Source organism: Betta splendens, chromosome 17, assembly GCF_900634795.4.
Source record: "Betta splendens chromosome 17, fBetSpl5.4, whole genome shotgun sequence".
Classification (NCBI taxonomy): Eukaryota; Metazoa; Chordata; class Actinopteri; order Anabantiformes; family Osphronemidae; genus Betta; species Betta splendens.
Window position 1 is genome coordinate 4,842,588 of NC_040897.2, and position 17,416 is coordinate 4,860,003.

Genomic DNA, 17,416 nt, shown 5'->3' on the forward strand with positions numbered 1-17,416 from the left:
CCGAAAAGCAGCATATCAAGACCACAGCCCTACCTAACACATAGACTAAGTCTCACTAACACGCACGCGCGCCGGCACTAAACACACGCGACTCAAGCCAAAAATAAAATATATACGTTATACAGTATTCATACTATATATCTATATGCACAATACGCAACATGTTTGTGTTGTTTTTCCGTTTTTTTGTTTTTTGTTGTTTCGTTTTTCACGGGCTAACAGGAACTTTCGGCCATTTTTTCGGGGTGTTTGTTGTTTTCACCTAAAGAAGACGCTGTTCTCAGGTCGACGCTAATTTGTGCCTCTCGCTGAACCCAGGGCTAGTTTGGAGGAGGGTAAAATGATCCCAGATCAGTGTCTGTTTCGGTGTCATGCCATCCCCCATCGCGCTGCTAGGTGCGCGCCAGCCTCGCGATAGCCTCGCCTACTAGAATCAAAGCTCCGCTCGCGAACTGGATGTTGACAGGCGCGCGGTGCGGTCATCATGCAAAGGTTACATTGGATCCGTTTCAGCGAGTGTCTAAAGAAGCCGCTCCTCCGCGAGACCCACACGGCTAAAAAAATGCGAGACGTGTAGCGGCACCAAAACGGACTAACTCTCGTTCACTGGCCCGTGTGGCTACAGCAGGTGTCAAACGATGGACGCAAGTTTGGGATTTCCGCAAACGGCAGTGTGCACGGCAGCTCCTCTCGGCGGTAAAGTGGCTTCATGAGTGTCCAAAGTAACAGTGGAAGTGGTGGTGGAAGTTTGGAGGCGACGCCATCTTGGTCGCAGCTCTCCTCGTCCCCAACGATTTCTCAACAACATATAACGGCGACCGCAAAGAGCAAGGAAGGTATATGAGCTCGCCAAGTACACGGAAGACTCCAATTCTCCTTCAAGTGTGCCATTTGCAGGAGAAGTGGGTGATTCGGCCGTGTCGAGCTAACGTTTGCTGAAGTGAAAATGGATGTCAAGTTCACTGATGCCGTGAATTGGAAGCCAAACGTCAGCTGTCAGTTCAGTTGATGGCCAGTATAAGTAGCAGCAAGCTATCACGTTTGCACAAAGGCAATGCTAGCTTGTTGTTTTGCGCTTGTTAGCGGCCGCTCACACGATCTGTTCTAACTCAGCTGTTGATGCGATGCCTGTGTTTTTGGAGCAGTTTGCAACGTTCGCCTCCCATCAACAGCATCTAGTTGGATAAGAAACAACGTAGCCGAGGACGCATCCATTAATGTATTGCAATGCACGTTCCTGCTGCTGGTGTGAACTTAAGATTAGGCCCTGTTATTACTTTTGACCACTGTGGATGCATTTGTCTTTCCACATTGTTGTCGACCTGCTGTTTTGTATTATTTACTTGACACAACTCGATTTAAAGTGACCGAACATGTGTGTTTGTTAAAATCGTGTACACAGGGCAGATCAGATAAAGGACGTGTTAACAAGAGTGTGGACATCGACGGTGTTAAGTCGCTGAGAACGGAAATCAGCATTATAATATACTCTTAAGAGTACTGCTCTAAACACTGTTGTACACAAAGATAAAATAATGCTAAGATGTTAAACTATGAATTTGTTCAAGCTGGAACACTTTTCTCTGCCGTTAGATAACCTCATACAGGCCTTGTAGTGTGATCTCTGTTTCACTGCTCGGGGGTTTCATAATGTCCATTATGCCTTTTAGGCCTTGCCCCTGTGCCAGAAGCTATGTGAAGATTACAGCCAGGAAATGTCCAATGAGGAAACAAACACTTGCAGCAGCAGTGTTGTTAGTCAGTGGGGAGCAGAAAACCTGTGTGTGCCTCTCCCTGGAAACTGGTTGTCATAGAACAAGGCCCTGTCAGGCAGCATATGGTTTGCCTACTGCCTGTGTGATAATCTGTCCTACAGTGTCTACGCTATAGCTCCCATTTAAAGCCGCAAGGGTATACCTCTTGAAATCTGCAGATGTGGAGCCATTTAAATGTACACCTAGACCCGTAAGACCGAATGCTTAGTGCTTTTCAACACCGGAAGGAACAGCGTTGCACGTGCGTAGCATTTAAAAGTGACGCACAGCTTCTGAAAATGCCCAAATCAATTTCCATTCATGTTCCAGCATTTCACAAGTACTCATCCTGAGACAAAATGTCCAGTGCTATTGTGCTCTATCTCACACTCTGATTTTTCTAAATGTCAGAAACCAGTGTAGTTAGCAGCCTAGCCTGTGAGGAGAAATGGAGCTGATTTATGATCTTTGTGTTGAGACAGTAATGTACCCAGTCCGCCTGCCCTCGACTGTTGTGCCTCCAGGATTGCTAGCAAAAAAATGAACTTCCTGCTTCAGCTGCAAATGCAGTGTCACACACGCATTTATCAAAGGTAGCAAAGAGCAGCCTACTGCATGTACAGCTGAATGAGTTTGTTAGTTTTTCCTCCCCTTTAGTCTCTTCTCTGGTCCCTCATTTTTATTCTTCATCAGTAACATGTTCATCACTTAATGTCTGTAGTTATACTATTGCTCATTACTCTTTGTAACATTGGCAGTAATGTAAAGGTCTTTACTTAAATAACCGGTTTCATTTTCTGTATTTCAGGCCCCATGGAGGAGCTGCACAGCCTGGACCCAAGAAGACAGGAGCTGCTGGAGGCCAGGTTCACTGGAGCCGTTAGTGGCAACACTGCAGGCAGCACTGGGAGCGCTAGTGGAGGTGCTAAGGTAATAGCTAGCAGTGGTTTTTGTTTTATGTCAATAGAAATACCAAAGTTGTAATGTCTAAAACATGACACCCAGTTCCTCCTCCAGCAGGAAGAATACGGTATGCAATCACTGTTTGAGGTGACAGTTCTATGATGACAGTTTCTAGAACTACAAACCCAGGGCTAGTTTGATAAGTTTTGTTTTCTGTTCCTTAAAACTTTCATGTAATGCAAAATGGCATTGTGACACGCCTAAGAAGCTAGGTTATGGATTCCAGTCAGGCCTGCAGGCTTTAATAATGCTCTTCACATCATCATTTGGAGGATCCACACACCTTTGCTGCTGATGTTGACCGCGTACCTTTTCTCTGATTTGTTTAATTTGTCCTTGAAGGGTCTGGCTAATGAGTCCTCGAACCACAGCTATGGCAGTCTGGGCTCATCTAGCGACAAGGAGTCTGAGGTAAAACGGACAAAATACACAATAATTCTTGGTTACACAGATACTGCTGTTGTCTGTCAACTGTTTCCCACTACCTCCACCTTTTCCTGTCTTTCCTTTCTTAGAACTCTGATTTGAAAAGAGGGAGCTCCCCTGCCTACTCAGTATGTATTCTTTCTTCCTACTGCTCTCTCCTGCTGAAACCCAACACTGAATCCTGCTTTGTTAGGTACATTACGCGCAATTTATGCTGCATTTTCTTATCTTCTTTTTCATATCGATTTACAGACCCCAGAAAAGAAGCACTCTGAATCATCCAGAGGGAGGAAAAGGAAAGCTGAGACATATTCGGAAAGCAGTCAAGGTAAGAATAATGCCTTTGCAAAATAAAGGCAAGTTAGGCTTAAATTAAGCATCTCTGTCTTACAGGGAAGACTTCCACTCGTGGACCCAAGATCAGCGACTACTTTGATGTGAGTATTGCTGTAATGATGAACACCTGGCCCTTTGACTATGCTGTTAATTTTAATTTTATTTAAGATTCAATTCGAGATTTAAAAAAAACCCTCATTAATCCCAGAGGGAAATTATTTCTCTCACATTGATTGCTGTCACAGGTAGAGGTACACACAAGAAGGTAGAGAGATTAGAGATAAGAATGCCAACACATCTACACATACTCACTTCTAATTACTAGCTAAACTATTATTATACATGTTATTGCGCAGATGAAGATCTGTGCAATATAGGAGGGGTTGTACGGACTGATGGCCACCAGTAGGAAGGATCTCCGGTGGCGTTTTGTGGAGCACCTAATACTGATCAGCCTCTGGCTGAAGTTGCTCCTCTGTCCAGCCAACACACTGTGTAGGGGGTGGGAGGTGTTGTCTAGGATAGAGAGGAATTGGACCATCATCCTCCTCTCAGCTACAGCATATAGGGGGTCCAGCTCCACCCCAGAACAGAGCCAGCCCTCCTGATCAGTTGACATCTAGTTACTTTACCCATTTATTTACTTTGCAAAGTTTCAGGGTGGAAATGGTTCTAGTCCAGTCAGAGGCCTCCCATCAGCTCGTCGCTCCCCACAGAACTCGCACTCTGCCCCAGGTTCAATTGTGAGTATATGACTCAGATTCTTGTTGGCCATTTGCACACAAAGTAGTTGAGAGAAATTTAACAATAAAAATATTATTTGAAACCTTTTCGTCTGCAGATCCGGCAGAATAGCTCTTCTCCTACAAGGACGAGTTTTGGGGAACACAATCCAAAAGCATCTTCTACCAAGTTTGTTCAGGTACTGCGACACATTTGCTTTTTATCATTTTCCCTAAAGGTGCCTAAAGTATAAATTTTGTGTGTTTTTTTTTCATGCACATCTGATTGCTTACTGTCTACCTGGTTTTCATAGACGGAGTTGACGGGTTTAAAGCTAGCTGCTCTGGAGAGCAACAAGAGTCTGGACCTGGAAAAGAAAGAAGGACGAATAGATGACCTGCTCAGGGTGAGTTTATGGTCATGGGTTTGATTCAAGCATGTACTTATGTTCAATGCTCAGGATGATGAGCTAATGCAATTTTTTTTAAACTGAATATGTACAACTGAATTAATCAGTGTCTCTGCTGTCGTTCTTTCCTTTCAGGCAAATTGTGACCTTCGCAGGCAGATCGACGAACAGCAAAAACTCCTGGAGAAATACAAAGAAAGGCTCAACAAGTGCATCACCATGAGCAAGAAACTGCTCATTGAAAAGGTGCGTGGTTTGTTTTCCTGTGCAGCTTCAGTTTAGAGTAGCATTAAGTCATAAATAAACTCGGGGGCAGAAAAAGAACCCAGACCACAGCACATACATTCACGTTCGTAAGTTCAGCCCCACACAAGTGACTTACTTTGTGACTTACAGTACTGTACAGCACTTGTCAAACTGTGGTCCTCAAGGGCCACTGTCCCTGCTGGTTTTCCAACTCCCTCTACTGATTACCATTAACAGCTGTGTCAGTTGGCTTATCCTCCTGTTGATTGACTGAACACACCTGATCTAGGTAACCAGTAGGCGCTGGGGCAAAGAGAGCTGGAAAACCAGAAAAAGAGTGGCCCGAGTTTGATAGAATCATCTTGAAGTTCATTGTTCAAATTAGCGGAAACTTAACTTGGTAAGTGTTTAGGTCCCTGTTTCAGACAGTAATGTATTATTAATGTATTTGTTCTTTAGCCCGGCTTTCATCAATGTCTCTTGAGGGGAAACATTTCTCTTTTGGTTGGTAGAATTTTGCTGGTTTTCTTTATCCACCAGATTTATAGTTTGATAGAACCACACAATAGTGGGTGGTGGGATTTGATGTGTCTGGAACCATCGGTTATATTGTCTTGTAACCTATAGCTTCTTGGTGTCATATGACTTGACTCTTACTCTTTTGGTGACGACATTGCTATCGTGTTCTTCCTCAGTGATCATCAACACTACAAAAGTTATTGGGCTTTGGCAAAAAGCCACGAGTCATCGTGTCTTGAAATAAATGTAAATGACCCATATTATAGTGGATGTCTCTGGTCTTGAAGCACTTTATTACTTGAATCCACCAATGAAATATTGATTGTGGCAACAATATATGCAACACCCAGACATTTTGATGCAATTTACAAGTTATCTCTTAAGTGAAATGAATAGACTACTTTGTTAATTTCTTTACCGATATGCACGCACATCTGACATTGGCTTTAAAAGGGTCTGTACTACAACTAAGTGAGAAGAGCACTCTCTGCCCAAAGCTGGTACTTAAATACCCTCAGCACTTCTAATTGCGTATATTTGTGGTTTTGTGGACAGAGCACCCAGGAGAAGCAGTCGTGTCGCGAGAAGAGTATGCAGGACCGCCTACGCCTTGGTCACTTCACTACTGTCAGACACGGAGCATCCTACACGGAACAGTGGACTGACGGATACGCATTCCAGAACCTGATCAAGTAAGACACCTCCAATACAGGAATCATTCTGAATTAAGGTTTGATGATGTATATTTTATGCAATTGGCATGGCATTACTGTTGGTGATGGTTCGTATTATTGCGTCTATTAATGTTGTAGTTGCGTATGAAACATGTATAAACAAACTTTTTTTTTCTTGACTTTCTGTGTCTGCTTTGAAACAGGCAGCAAGAGGGCATCAACCAGCAGAGGGAGGACATAGAGCGACAGAGGAAGCTGCTGGCCAAAAGGAAACCTCCAAACCCTGCATCACCCTCCCTTGCAGTGGCTTCCACCTCAGAACCCAAGCAGCGAAAAACCAAGGTGGTGAATGGCAACGACTCAGACCCCTTCCTCAAGCCCTCCTTGCCCCAGCTGTGAGTTCATGGAAATTCATACTCTAAGTTTTTCCTCCAGTCCATTAAGAACTTGTCCTAAACCTTTGCTTTAACTGTTAAAGAACCACCTATACAACCTCTTTCTTTGTAGTTAGCTGAGAGGCACCGTGTGCAATATTAAGCATTGTATTTCCTACAGATACTTTATATGAAAATACTTATATATTACATATTAATATTTAATTATTATAAATTAATATATGATATTATGAAAAACAATCTGTTTTAAAGATAATCCAAATCAAAGATTTTAATCAGATAAACAGAATCGGTGTCAGTCCAACTGCAGTACACCACATTATTATACAGTTACTCACATTTGACCAGTGTCTGTACGCTATTATCTGACAAAATGACAAAGGAGACAGCTTGAACTAAGGTGAAATAGATCCAAAATTCTTGAATCTGCTGTAGTTTTTTGTAGTGTTTTTTTTTTTTTTTTGACTGATTTGTACTTTTGACAGACTGACCCTTGCTGAGTACCATGAGCAGGAAGAAATTTTCAAGCTTCGTCTCGGCCATCTGAAAAAGGTCAGAAATATTAATTTAGTAGTTGATTAATTGATCAATAAATGTGTATGAGTTTAGTTAAACTAGAGAAACATCCATGACCTGCATCTGCGTCTTCATTTATAAGCTTTGCTTTTCAAACATACGTGTACCAGGTGCGCATTACACAACATTTACTTTATTGAACTGTCAAATGGGTAAAATGCAAATCAAACAGCTGAAAGTGTGACTAAAGGAGGCAGAGATGCTTCAATGTGCTGCTTTAAATGGCCACTGGAGTCTTAATTTATTGACAGTGAGATAGTATTTAATTGCCTAAACAAGATTAAATTATATGCATCTTCAAACAGGAAAAAAAAGTAAAATTATACGTCTCATCATTTATGCATGTAGGAAGAAGCCGAGATTCAAGCAGAGCTGGAGCGGTTGGAGCGGGTAAGGAACCTTCACATCAGGGAGCTGAAGAGGATAAACAATGAGGACAGCTCTGCGTAAGCCAACCCAACACACACGGCCACCAGCTGCCAAATGAATAGGACTTAATGTGAATGTAATGTGTAATGAAAAATCGAAGAAATTATAAATCCAACCAGGATTAAATTGCATTATTTGATTAATAGGTAACATCTGCTGTGATTTAAATCTGCAGTTAATCTATGGAGCATTTGTTTATTCAAATTAGTTGTTTGGAATATGATAAATTTGTCATCAGTTCTTGCTTTAATGTTCTGCTTCTTCCAGTTTCAAAGATCACCCTACTTTGAACGAGCGGTACCTGCTGCTTCACTTGTTGGGCAGGGGCGGTTTTAGTGAAGTCTACAAGGTAGTGTCCATATGACTAGACTACTTGTTGGGTGATCTTCATATGTGGAAAGTGTGTTCAAAGATAAATCTTTTGGTGGGACGGGTGTCACACACAGGCTTTCGACTTATTTGAGCAGCGCTATGCAGCTGTTAAAATCCACCAGCTCAACAAAAACTGGAGAGAGGAAAAAAAGGAAAACTACCACAAGTAGGTCCCCCTCAAGCACACGCACACACACACACACACACACACACACACACACACACACACACACCTCATCACACACACACACCTCATCAGATACACAAAGACAAAGTGCTCCTGCAGTAACACATGCTACCTTGACATTTAATTCCTCCCAGGCATGCATGCAGGGAGTACCGGATACACAAGCAGTTGGACCATCCCAGAATAGTCAAGCTGTACGACTACTTCTCCTTGGATACAGACACGTGAGTCACCTCTGACCTCTGCCAGCTGCAGCCCTACTGAGTTGGCACATACCAAGGTTGCTTATCACACTAAGGATACTTTTTGCAGCGGTTTTAAACAGAACAATGCACGTCAATAAGATTCAGATCTTTATGAAAGCCGTATCCTGTGAATATTTCAATAAACCAGGACTCATTAAGTGCCTCTAGGCTCCACAAGGGAGCTGCAAGTAAGAGCAAATATCTTTAGAAGTGTTATTGGATTGGGAAAGAGTAAATCGTAAAATCAGTTCAAAGAGGAATGTGTGAATCAGCGTCAGCATGCTCTGACAATGGAGGTGAATTCTTTTTTCCTAAAAGGCGAACTTGGGTGACGAGGATACCAAAACACTCTGGCTGCTTTGTGCTTGGCCTGTCCTATGGTAGAGTACAGTTTAGTAATAGTGACAGATGAAACTACTCAGCAGCTGACTGGAAACTCAAATAGGGCTGATCGAGTGGCATAAAGTCCTGACCCAGACCTCTGAGAATAGAATGAAGGCGATGTTATGTGTCTTTTATTGGACAGCATAGTTTTTCACCATCTAAAGAAACATCCTGCTGAAAGAACAGTTTACTGTATTACTTTATTAAGACACATGTAGAGCTCAAGTGAAAACGGAAGCGGAAATTGCTAATGGTTTATTCAGTTGCCCTCCAGTATGTAATGTTTGTGTCCATCGTCTGTTCATCTAGGTTCTGTACAGTTCTGGAGTTCTGTGAAGGAAACGACCTGGACTTCTACCTGAAACAAAACAAGCTGATGTCTGAGAAGGAGGCGCGCTCCATTGTCATGCAGATTGTCAGCGCTCTGCGCTACCTTAATGAGATCAAACCTCCCATCATCCACTATGACCTCAAACCTGGTAAGTGACAAGCTCAAAACGCAATTATAGTGCTCAGACTTATTAAACAAGAGGCTAGAGGTACTGTAATTAAGATGCCAATGGCTAAGTGTTCACCAACAAAGCATATAAATGAGTGTGATTAGTTAGATCAGTAGGAATTTCTCCTGCCCAGTGTTTGAAATATTTGATGTTGAGCCAAACTCTCTACACTGACTGTCTGTGTTGCACAGGTAACATCTTATTGGTGGACGGTACTGCATGTGGGGAAATTAAAATCACAGACTTTGGCTTGTCCAAGATAATGGACGACGATAACTATGGTGTGGATGGAATGGACCTCACATCACAGGGGGCAGGCACCTACTGGTAAGAAACAGTGTGGGCTCAGCACGCATGGTTTGACCTCTGCATCTAGATTAGGACTGTGATAGATGCCTTTTTATAAAAGTAATTTGTATGAAATATTTAGTTAATGACAAGGGTGTTGTGTTTCAGGTACCTCCCTCCAGAGTGTTTTGTGGTGGGAAAGGAGCCACCGAAAATCTCCAATAAGGTGGACGTCTGGTCTGTGGGAGTGATCTTCTTCCAGTGTCTTTATGGACGCAAGGTAAAGCAACACATTATGAATGCAAATTATGTGGGTTGGCTAATTAAGTTCTTTGTAACACAACTGTACAAACCTTTCTCCCTCTTTTTTCCTGAGTTTATTTTTGTGTTGTTGTTGTTGTTTTTTTTTTCTCCTCCAGCCGTTTGGTCACAACCAGTCTCAACAAGATATTCTCCAGGAAAACACCATCCTTAAAGCCACAGAAGTCCAGTTTCCTGCTAAACCACAGGCCAGCACAGAGGCCAAGGTACCGCACAAACCCGTACACGTGCAAGTGACTTAACGCAGTGATGACTCAAATGCAAAACAACACCGCCTAATTTTAGTCACTTAAACACTCGTAGCTAAGCTATATTAACTACATCACCTGATTACGAGGAGAGGAGAAAATTGAGGTGCAAGATGTGGATTAAAACTTTTCTTGAGTTAGTAAACTGTACATTGTGCCTGGTCTGTAGGATAAGGTTATAGTAATGTCAAAGTGATGATTTTTGTCTAATCTTCGTCGATCTCACAAGTTGAGTTGCGACATGCAGAGTGTTGAACTGTCAGAAGGCACATACACATCAGCTTAACAGCTTCAGCTGAGGCACTGATTGGTTCCGTCTTCAGTTCAGCTACACGTTGACACACGCAAACTAAAGCTGCTCTAAAGAGTACCAGTTTAAAGTATGACCTGTACTCTGCAGGCGTTTATCCGGCGCTGCCTGGCGTACCGAAAGGAGGACAGGTTCGATGTTCACCAGCTGTGCTCGGACTCCTACCTCCTCCCTCACATGAGACGCTCGAACTCCTCCGGCTCCCTCCAGCCGTCTGCTTCATCTCTCCCCTCCTACTGATCGCCTCTCTCGCGACTCTCCACACCCTCTGCCCAGTCTCAAGGTCCTACCGAAGGTCAATGGATTTGGATTTTTGTCCTTTTTTTCTTTTTCCTGAGCTCTTCTACAAAATAGGAAAATGAGAAGCGGAACAGGAATAATCGGGGATAAACTTCAGGTGACGCAGAGGAGGAAGGTGCTACTCCTGTCACAAAAGTAGTACAGAGTAATGTCCATGAACTTAGCTGTGAGAGGAAGAAAATGGAATGTAAAAAAAGAATGGGAACACCACTCAGTGTTTGGTGCGAGACAGCTGAAGTTCATTGATTTGCTTATGGACATGATTAATCCCAGATGGGAGACATTTTGACAGCTGTATGACCCCTAAATGCCCTGTCCAAGCCCACTTCTCCCAGCTCTACATACATGTACTTATACACATATACAGTCTGTGCATCATAATACACCATGGCTAATCTGTGTCAACATGAAGCTGCAGTTATAGTCTAGTTGCTTTATAATAGTGATGGCCGGTAGGTAAGAGGAGAACGGGGCGTGGTGCAGAAAGGACACAAATTGTTCACTTCATTTGAATAAGACACAAAATTATGGTTGTTAGTAAAAATTTTTTCTCTTTTGTGGCCTGTCTGCACACAGGTGCAAGTGATGTCACAACTTCGATGCAACTTGACGAACAAATGTTCCAGGTTGACTTTCTGAAGGTTGATTTGCACTTCCTATTCCCATGAAGTACTGCAGCAACTTCTGGACTCGTCGTGTAGTCAAATCTTCCGTTCACATTTATGTTGCGTTGCAAAGCAATTCAGGGACACAGGAAGCTCTTTTATTTCTGTTCAGATGAGAGTCAGTGTTTCACAGAGGCAAGTGCCTCAGGACCTTGCTGTGGTTGGCGCCATCAACACAAGCTGGGAGAGGACTGAGGGAGCTGGATCAGCTGTTGCTGTACTGCAGAGACTTGGGAGCACAGACTTTAGTGTACATTTGATGTGCAGGAGACATTACTCACTAACAGATATATAATAATGAGGCTTATCCCCGCTCCCCAGTGTCTCAGTTTTATTTTTTCCCTCCTGAAAGCTGTTATCAGTTTGCTGCTATAAATGTTGCTTTTAGTTTGTAACATGTGAATGGGTTTTTGCCTCTCAAAATGTGCATACTTGAACTGCGTCGAGAGGAACACTCTCCAGAGCCCACTTTCTCTGAAATGGACACCTACTGTGCTGTTTGAGGGTGAGGGGAGATGCGACACATTCTTCTGCAACCAACGTCAAACGTCCATGTAAGTTTTTGTTTACTTTCATATAAGAGGCGAGAGGAGCAGTCCCGGTGTGCTGTGCAGGGAGGAGTGGTCATACCTGTTCATGCCAGTAGAAATGGGTGTGCTTGTGTTGCAGCATGATTTACTGCAGCTACAAATCAAATATTGTCGTCCTGTAAATAAAGCACTTACCTGTATACTGTTGGGACGGTTTCAGCCTATTTCTAATACAGCAAACATGGACTTTGGCCAAATCATTGCCTGTGGCAACAGGAGGAGATGCTGTTGGTTGAGAAGTCCGATAAAACAAGTGGAAGCAGCTAATGCCAAGGTGTTGGTGTCTCAACTTTCCTTTGCACTGTAAAAATAAGTTTTCATTGATTTTCTCTGTGTAAGCCGTTGGATTCCCACAAAAGCCCAGACAGCTGTACTGTCAGTGACCTGACACGTGCCTCCTCAGTCACGCATTAAGGCATAAAACAGTGACTAGAAAATGGGAGTGGGCACATTTAGTTGTTGTAATTAATGATTAGTTGTTACAGTATGTGAGTGCAGCCAGTAATTAACATGCAAGGTACGTCGTGGGGGTGCAATGCAGGCACAGGTTATTCACATTCAGTCAAAGATACTCTACATGTCTTCATTCCTGCAGTGTGACCCATATTTCCTGTGGAGGGTTGTGCATCCTCACTCTGTTAAACACAAGATGGAGCCCAGAAGATGAAGATGCAGGCAAAGTCAAATTCATGGATTAAGGGGCACTAGACTTAATGTTTTGCTGTTGTATATTTCATTTGGCAGCTGCAGCAGACATTATTTACTGTCAATTTTTAGCTTCTGTTTCATGAACAATTTAGTGCTTTCTATTTTCAGGTGATCAGCGTAACCTTACTTGGGCTATTTCTGGGTTCTTCCGCTTCATTATCTTTCTTGCTGTACAGACACACAGAGGCACATTAGATTAATTTGGCTTTATTGCTTGCTCTGTACGTACAGTAGATCTTTTCAAAATGTTCTCTTCCAGCAACACCTTGTGGCTGCACTGCATAACTGCATCTCCATTTACCAATACGCTTCAGCCATGCCAGGAGGACATACTGTATATTTAATATCCCCACACCCACGTTTGACCCAACTACTAATCACCCAACAGCAAACACACACTGCTCAGTAGCTCATGTAACTGGAGACCTCCATCCTCTCTGGCATTGCCTTTAGGCTGTAACTGTCTCTGGTGGAAACAATGTGCGCTGTAGAGGTCAGAGTATTCATGAAAACATACAAAGGGACACACGGATGATTTCAAAACACAAAGGTGGTGCAAAACAATGCAGATTCATTCACTGGATGGAGACACTCATTGCGATGTCACTGAAAGAAAGGTATGGGAATCAAATTAAGTTATTAGTAGGAGGTCTAGTAACAAAAGGTTATACAAAAGGGACTGGACGATAAGACTCAAACTCTACAACTTGGATTAATATTTTTCTGCGCGGAGTGGCTCAATGTTCCACCACACATCCTCTCATTGTTTGTACTATTACTTTTCGTAGTCATATAATCACATTATATAAGCGTTACTATTTACATTTGATTTATCATCCAGTCCCTATAAACTATAGATTTTATAAAATCGCGTGACACAGCATCGCCAGATCTCAAAAGCAGACAATCCCAAGATTGTTTCCCTTGTAACATGAACTACAAACTGTGCACTCCTGCTGCTTTCCTATGCTCCAAGAGAATCTGGTAATAAAGAGTTTGGTATGATCATCTGCATCCATCCTCCATTCTTCTTCCTTCATTGCTTCAACTAAGCTGACTTCTGCTTCTGAATCGGTGCAGCTATCTGCCCGTCCTTATTGGCCAAATAAATAGAAAAACAGGCGGGGACAGAGAGAAACCAGGCGTGTGTTTTGGTTTGATGATAAGTGGGATCTTCTTTCCAAAATTACGAAGATATTAATGTTGTTTCCGTAGGGGCCAGTGATTCTGTTGCGTTTGTGGAGGCTGCATCTGTGGGTGGAATGAAGGCAGGAGCTGGGTCAGTCACAGGCGATGTGACTGTGGCTGACAGGGCATTAGTGGAGTTGGGCAAAAGGGGAGTCACTCCCTGTGAGAGGAGAGGAGGCAGCTGGGAAGGCAGCATGGCCGGTAGGGGGGGCAACGTGGCCAGACCTGGAAGGTTGAGGGGTGGGAATTGGGCCAGAGGTGGAACTGGAGAAAACAAGAAACATACATTAATCATGAGGCACATTGTTTTAAATAATGTGTAAATATAATTTTAAAATAATTGAGAAAATTACACAGTGTATGACAGGGCTCAAGTCAATAAGTCTTAGTATAATATAGTAAAAGTCCAAGGATTGTCCTACCTGATGTTCCTATTGATGGCGGTAAGGGGCTAGTGCCTGCTAGTGACAAAGCACTGAGGTCTGGGAGTGGAAGGTTCAGGTTAGGAAGCGGCAGGGGCATCAGACCTAGAACCAACAACCAGAACATAAAGACCACTGAGGTTCATCACCTGATCTAATAAAACATTGTATTTACGGTGTACACAAACGTAAACCTGATACTGGCTCAAGTAGCTGTATTATGATCTCTCATCAGAAATTTGTAGGCAAACAGCTGTAACTTCTTTATCATGTCATCTCCAAATGTTTGGTGCAGAAAGTCAAGGTCACACTATAAGAGAAATAAAACGACCCACCTGGTAGTGTGGTGGTGGGGTTGAAGCTGGCAGATGCTGGATTCAGTGGAGTGAGGGGGCTGAGAGAGGGACTAGTTGAGGAAGGAAGCAGAGGGACTGTAGGCAAACCTTGAAGTAAGATCACACACATTACACATTAGATGAGCATACAAGTAAGAAATACAATATTTTATTGGCATAAATTTAATAATTTAAACCAAATTGAAATACCTGTTTGCAGCTCACTGGCCATAGTAGGCGGGGCTGTGCTTATTGACAGACCAGACAATGAATTTTCTATGCCTGTGGGGACTGTGGACACAGTAGGAGGAGGGGTCACTGCTGAAAGCTGGACCTGAAGAAGTTAAAAAGGAAAAACAGGAAGAATCGTAGAAATACGATCCTGTCATCAAATAGAACACAATTATCCAAACGAGCAAATGACTAAATGAACATGTCCATCCTGAATGCAATAAAGAATACACAATGATGAAACCTGCATTTTAACTCAAACCTGCAGTTTTAAGCGAGTGAACCTTTAACCTGGAATCTGAGCAGTGTGTTTAGACTAACCTCAGTGAATCCATCCTTCAGCGGACTGACAGGATCGCTGGGAGCATTGCCAGGGAAGCTGATCATCTTCCCCTCTTCAAAGGGCCGGGTAGGAATCCTGTGAAGGTATCCGTAGCCAATTCCACAACCCAAGCTGGAACAGACAGGGAAATTTTGAAAAACCACTTTGCATACATCTGAGGCTGGGCTTAGTTTACTTGTTGACTTATATAAATATCTCAACCTCTTAAATAATTATAATTAACTTCTTATGAAAACCTTAACACAACAACATCATTAGAAACCTTAACACTTACTGTGACTACAGTTAGACAGAATCAGCTCCAAAAAATACATATTGTTTTGCATGAATATGAAGTGTGTGCACTCTTACCTTCCCTCTCCACCCCAGGAACCGTTGGGTGTGATGACCACTTCTCTGCAGTTGTCAGTGTCCGTGTTGTACACATAGAGCTTCAGGCCTTTCCCCTCGTGGCTCTCTATCAGAGAGAACAGGTCTTCTGACTGCAGATTAAGGGCGTTGACAAAAAAAAATCAATTTTTATTATCAGTTACAGAATGTGCAGGAGTAACAGAGGAAATGACTTAAGTGCTGATAAACCACCTCATTCATGACAGTATCTGCTCCAATGATGTAGTCGGTGTGCGGTCGCAAGCCAGCGAGGGCGGCTGGGGAATTAGGCTCCACTTCCTGATTGAGTGAGAGAGGTAGAACATGTAAACAAACCACTGCTGCATCAAAAGAAACAACATTGTGAATACGAAGCTTCAAAGATGCCTACCAGCACATGCCAGACGTTTTCATTTGCTCCTTCAAAGCTACAGAAGCGGATAGACACACCCAGTAAACCCTGCCCTCCCCAGAGATTGCTGGGAGTCACAGTGGATTCTCTCAGCTCCAGGGTCTTTGACGAGTAAACAAGCATCTTCACCGGTTTCTCCACACTGGCTTTGAGTAGGTCCTTCAAGGTGTCGTTGTCTTTGTTCTTAAGAACCCAGTGAGAGTAAAAAAGAAACCAATCAGAGGCTTTTAAAAAATATTCCTGCTAGAGTTTCATATAAATAAATACGGCATTGCAAATTTAGACTGCACTTACCAATCTAGTGTTATTGATAGAGACAATGAAGTCGAAGAAAGGCTCCAGTCCTGCGCGGTGTCCGGGAGAATTTTCCTGAACCTGCACAACATTGAGAGAGACTCAGCTACTGTTTCACGTCCCCATTCTCATATAGAGAATTAAATCTTTTATTTATAATAAAAAACCTAAATTCTTAGTATATGCAATGTAACTGCTTTATATATATTGGCAAAGAAAGACAAATAACTAATTTTGGTGTATTACAAGCTTGTCAAACGTCACCCAGCAGCTACGTAGTTAGCTTTAGCTAGTGCCATCACTAAGAAGCTGCTACAGCCGCGCGGATTCAGCTAGTTAACTAGCATGTATGTACTAAAAAAGCTAGCGGGTTAACTACCATTTACAAACAGCGAGCGTGGTTACTAGGTGAGGATAAACGATATATGACACAGCACAACATATTCCTGACAGGGTGTTGGTAGCATCCAGTCAAAGGCCACAGCACTCATCCCCGGCCTCTCGTCAACACACCCACAGCGCTGTCCGCATGCTAAGCTAACAGCTCTCAGCTGCAAAACTCACCCGGAGGACGTGGTACCCCTCGGAGCCTCCCCCCGGGATCTCCACACTCTGTGACCCCCCCATTGTGTCGCTTTCGTAAGGCTTTTTGAGGTGTTTATGGCAGATTATTATCCAGCAGATACCTGACAAGTTCCACACCGGGTACACGTCGCCAAATGACTCGCCGAGCGTTGCGCATGCGCCGTTACGTGGCAGGAAATGAGGCCTCTAGTTCGTTTTATTCACTTTAACAAATTAATAAAACAAGACTCCAAGAATAAAACACAGTAGTTAATTTAAATAATTTAAAATGTATTAGTGTGTAACATACAGAAATGCACCAATTTATCACAATTCCCAAAATAAGTCAGCTGTAATTTCAAAATAAATAAATAAATTCAAAGAAATCTCCTTTCGTGGCTGCTGTAAAACAGACAATACATACATTAAACCGTTTAATTAGGGCTGTTGTTGCATAATGTAGCCAACTGCTTTACAGCAAAGATATATTTCAACCCACCCATACATCACAGGAACAGTACTTGCCTTAACGAATACAATCTTATCGTCTTATACATGACTTAGACCATAGCTGTCTTCTACAGTATCTTTTTCCCCCTTGTCTTGTGTCATATGCAACATGCTTGAAATAACTCCTTCACCTCTCATTGTCCTGTGTCCTGTCCTCTCTCTGCGTGTCCAATGTCGCCT

The 17,416-nt window shown here is 42.8% G+C and overlaps 2 protein-coding genes across 6 annotated transcripts; one reads left to right on the plus strand and one right to left on the minus strand.

The window, feature by feature from the left end:
• Window positions 1-179: 179 nt before the first annotated feature.
• LOC114844616 (serine/threonine-protein kinase tousled-like 1-B) lies at window positions 180-12,000 on the plus strand. 5 transcript variants are annotated; one of them, XM_055503983.1, is made up of 22 exons: window positions 180-696; window positions 2,563-2,684; window positions 3,060-3,128; window positions 3,233-3,271; window positions 3,396-3,471; window positions 3,537-3,580; window positions 4,133-4,222; window positions 4,321-4,401; window positions 4,516-4,608; window positions 4,747-4,857; window positions 5,932-6,068; window positions 6,254-6,445; window positions 6,931-6,997; window positions 7,370-7,467; window positions 7,718-7,799; window positions 7,897-7,988; window positions 8,144-8,233; window positions 8,948-9,117; window positions 9,330-9,465; window positions 9,595-9,706; window positions 9,846-9,953; window positions 10,396-12,000. In XM_055503983.1, the coding sequence occupies exons 1-22, from the start codon at window positions 639-641 to the stop codon at window positions 10,543-10,545; spliced, it is 2,217 nt and encodes a 738-aa protein (XP_055359958.1). In that variant the 5' UTR covers window positions 180-638; the 3' UTR covers window positions 10,546-12,000. The 5 variants fall into 5 exon arrangements, with proteins under 5 accessions (XP_055359958.1, XP_028987949.1, XP_028987950.1 ...); XM_029132116.3 differs by having other exon boundaries at window positions 181-836; XM_029132117.3 differs by having other exon boundaries at window positions 181-836; window positions 4,139-4,222.
• Window positions 12,001-12,759: 759 nt separating this feature from the next.
• Window positions 12,760-16,898, minus strand: LOC114844618 (Golgi reassembly-stacking protein 2-like). The gene is made up of 10 exons (XM_029132120.3): window positions 16,727-16,898; window positions 16,163-16,243; window positions 15,848-16,051; window positions 15,670-15,756; window positions 15,439-15,569; window positions 15,066-15,198; window positions 14,724-14,847; window positions 14,514-14,621; window positions 14,179-14,283; window positions 12,760-14,020 (listed from the first exon to the last, which is right to left on the minus strand). The coding sequence occupies exons 1-10, from the start codon at window positions 16,787-16,789 to the stop codon at window positions 13,755-13,757; spliced, it is 1,302 nt and encodes a 433-aa protein (XP_028987953.1). The 5' UTR covers window positions 16,790-16,898; the 3' UTR covers window positions 12,760-13,754.
• Window positions 16,899-17,416: the final 518 nt, after the last annotated feature.

Coding starts and splice junctions, on each gene's coding strand:
- LOC114844616 (XM_029132116.3), top strand. CDS start 710: ATGAGTGTCCAAAGTAACAGTGGAAGTGGTGGTGGAAGTTTGGAGGCG. Junction 3,472..3,536: donor ATATTCGGAAAGCAGTCAAG/GTAAGAATAATG, acceptor TCTGTCTTACAG/GGAAGACTTCCACTCGTGGA. Junction 9,118..9,329: donor CCACTATGACCTCAAACCTG/GTAAGTGACAAG, acceptor TGTGTTGCACAG/GTAACATCTTATTGGTGGAC.
- LOC114844618 (XM_029132120.3), bottom strand. CDS start 16,789: ATGGGGGGGTCACAGAGTGTGGAGATCCCGGGGGGAGGCTCCGAGGGG. Junction 15,757..15,847: donor AAAACGTCTGGCATGTGCTG/GTAGGCATCTTT, acceptor TCACTCAATCAG/GAAGTGGAGCCTAATTCCCC. Junction 14,021..14,178: donor GCCATCAATAGGAACATCAG/GTAGGACAATCC, acceptor TGTTTTCTCCAG/TTCCACCTCTGGCCCAATTC.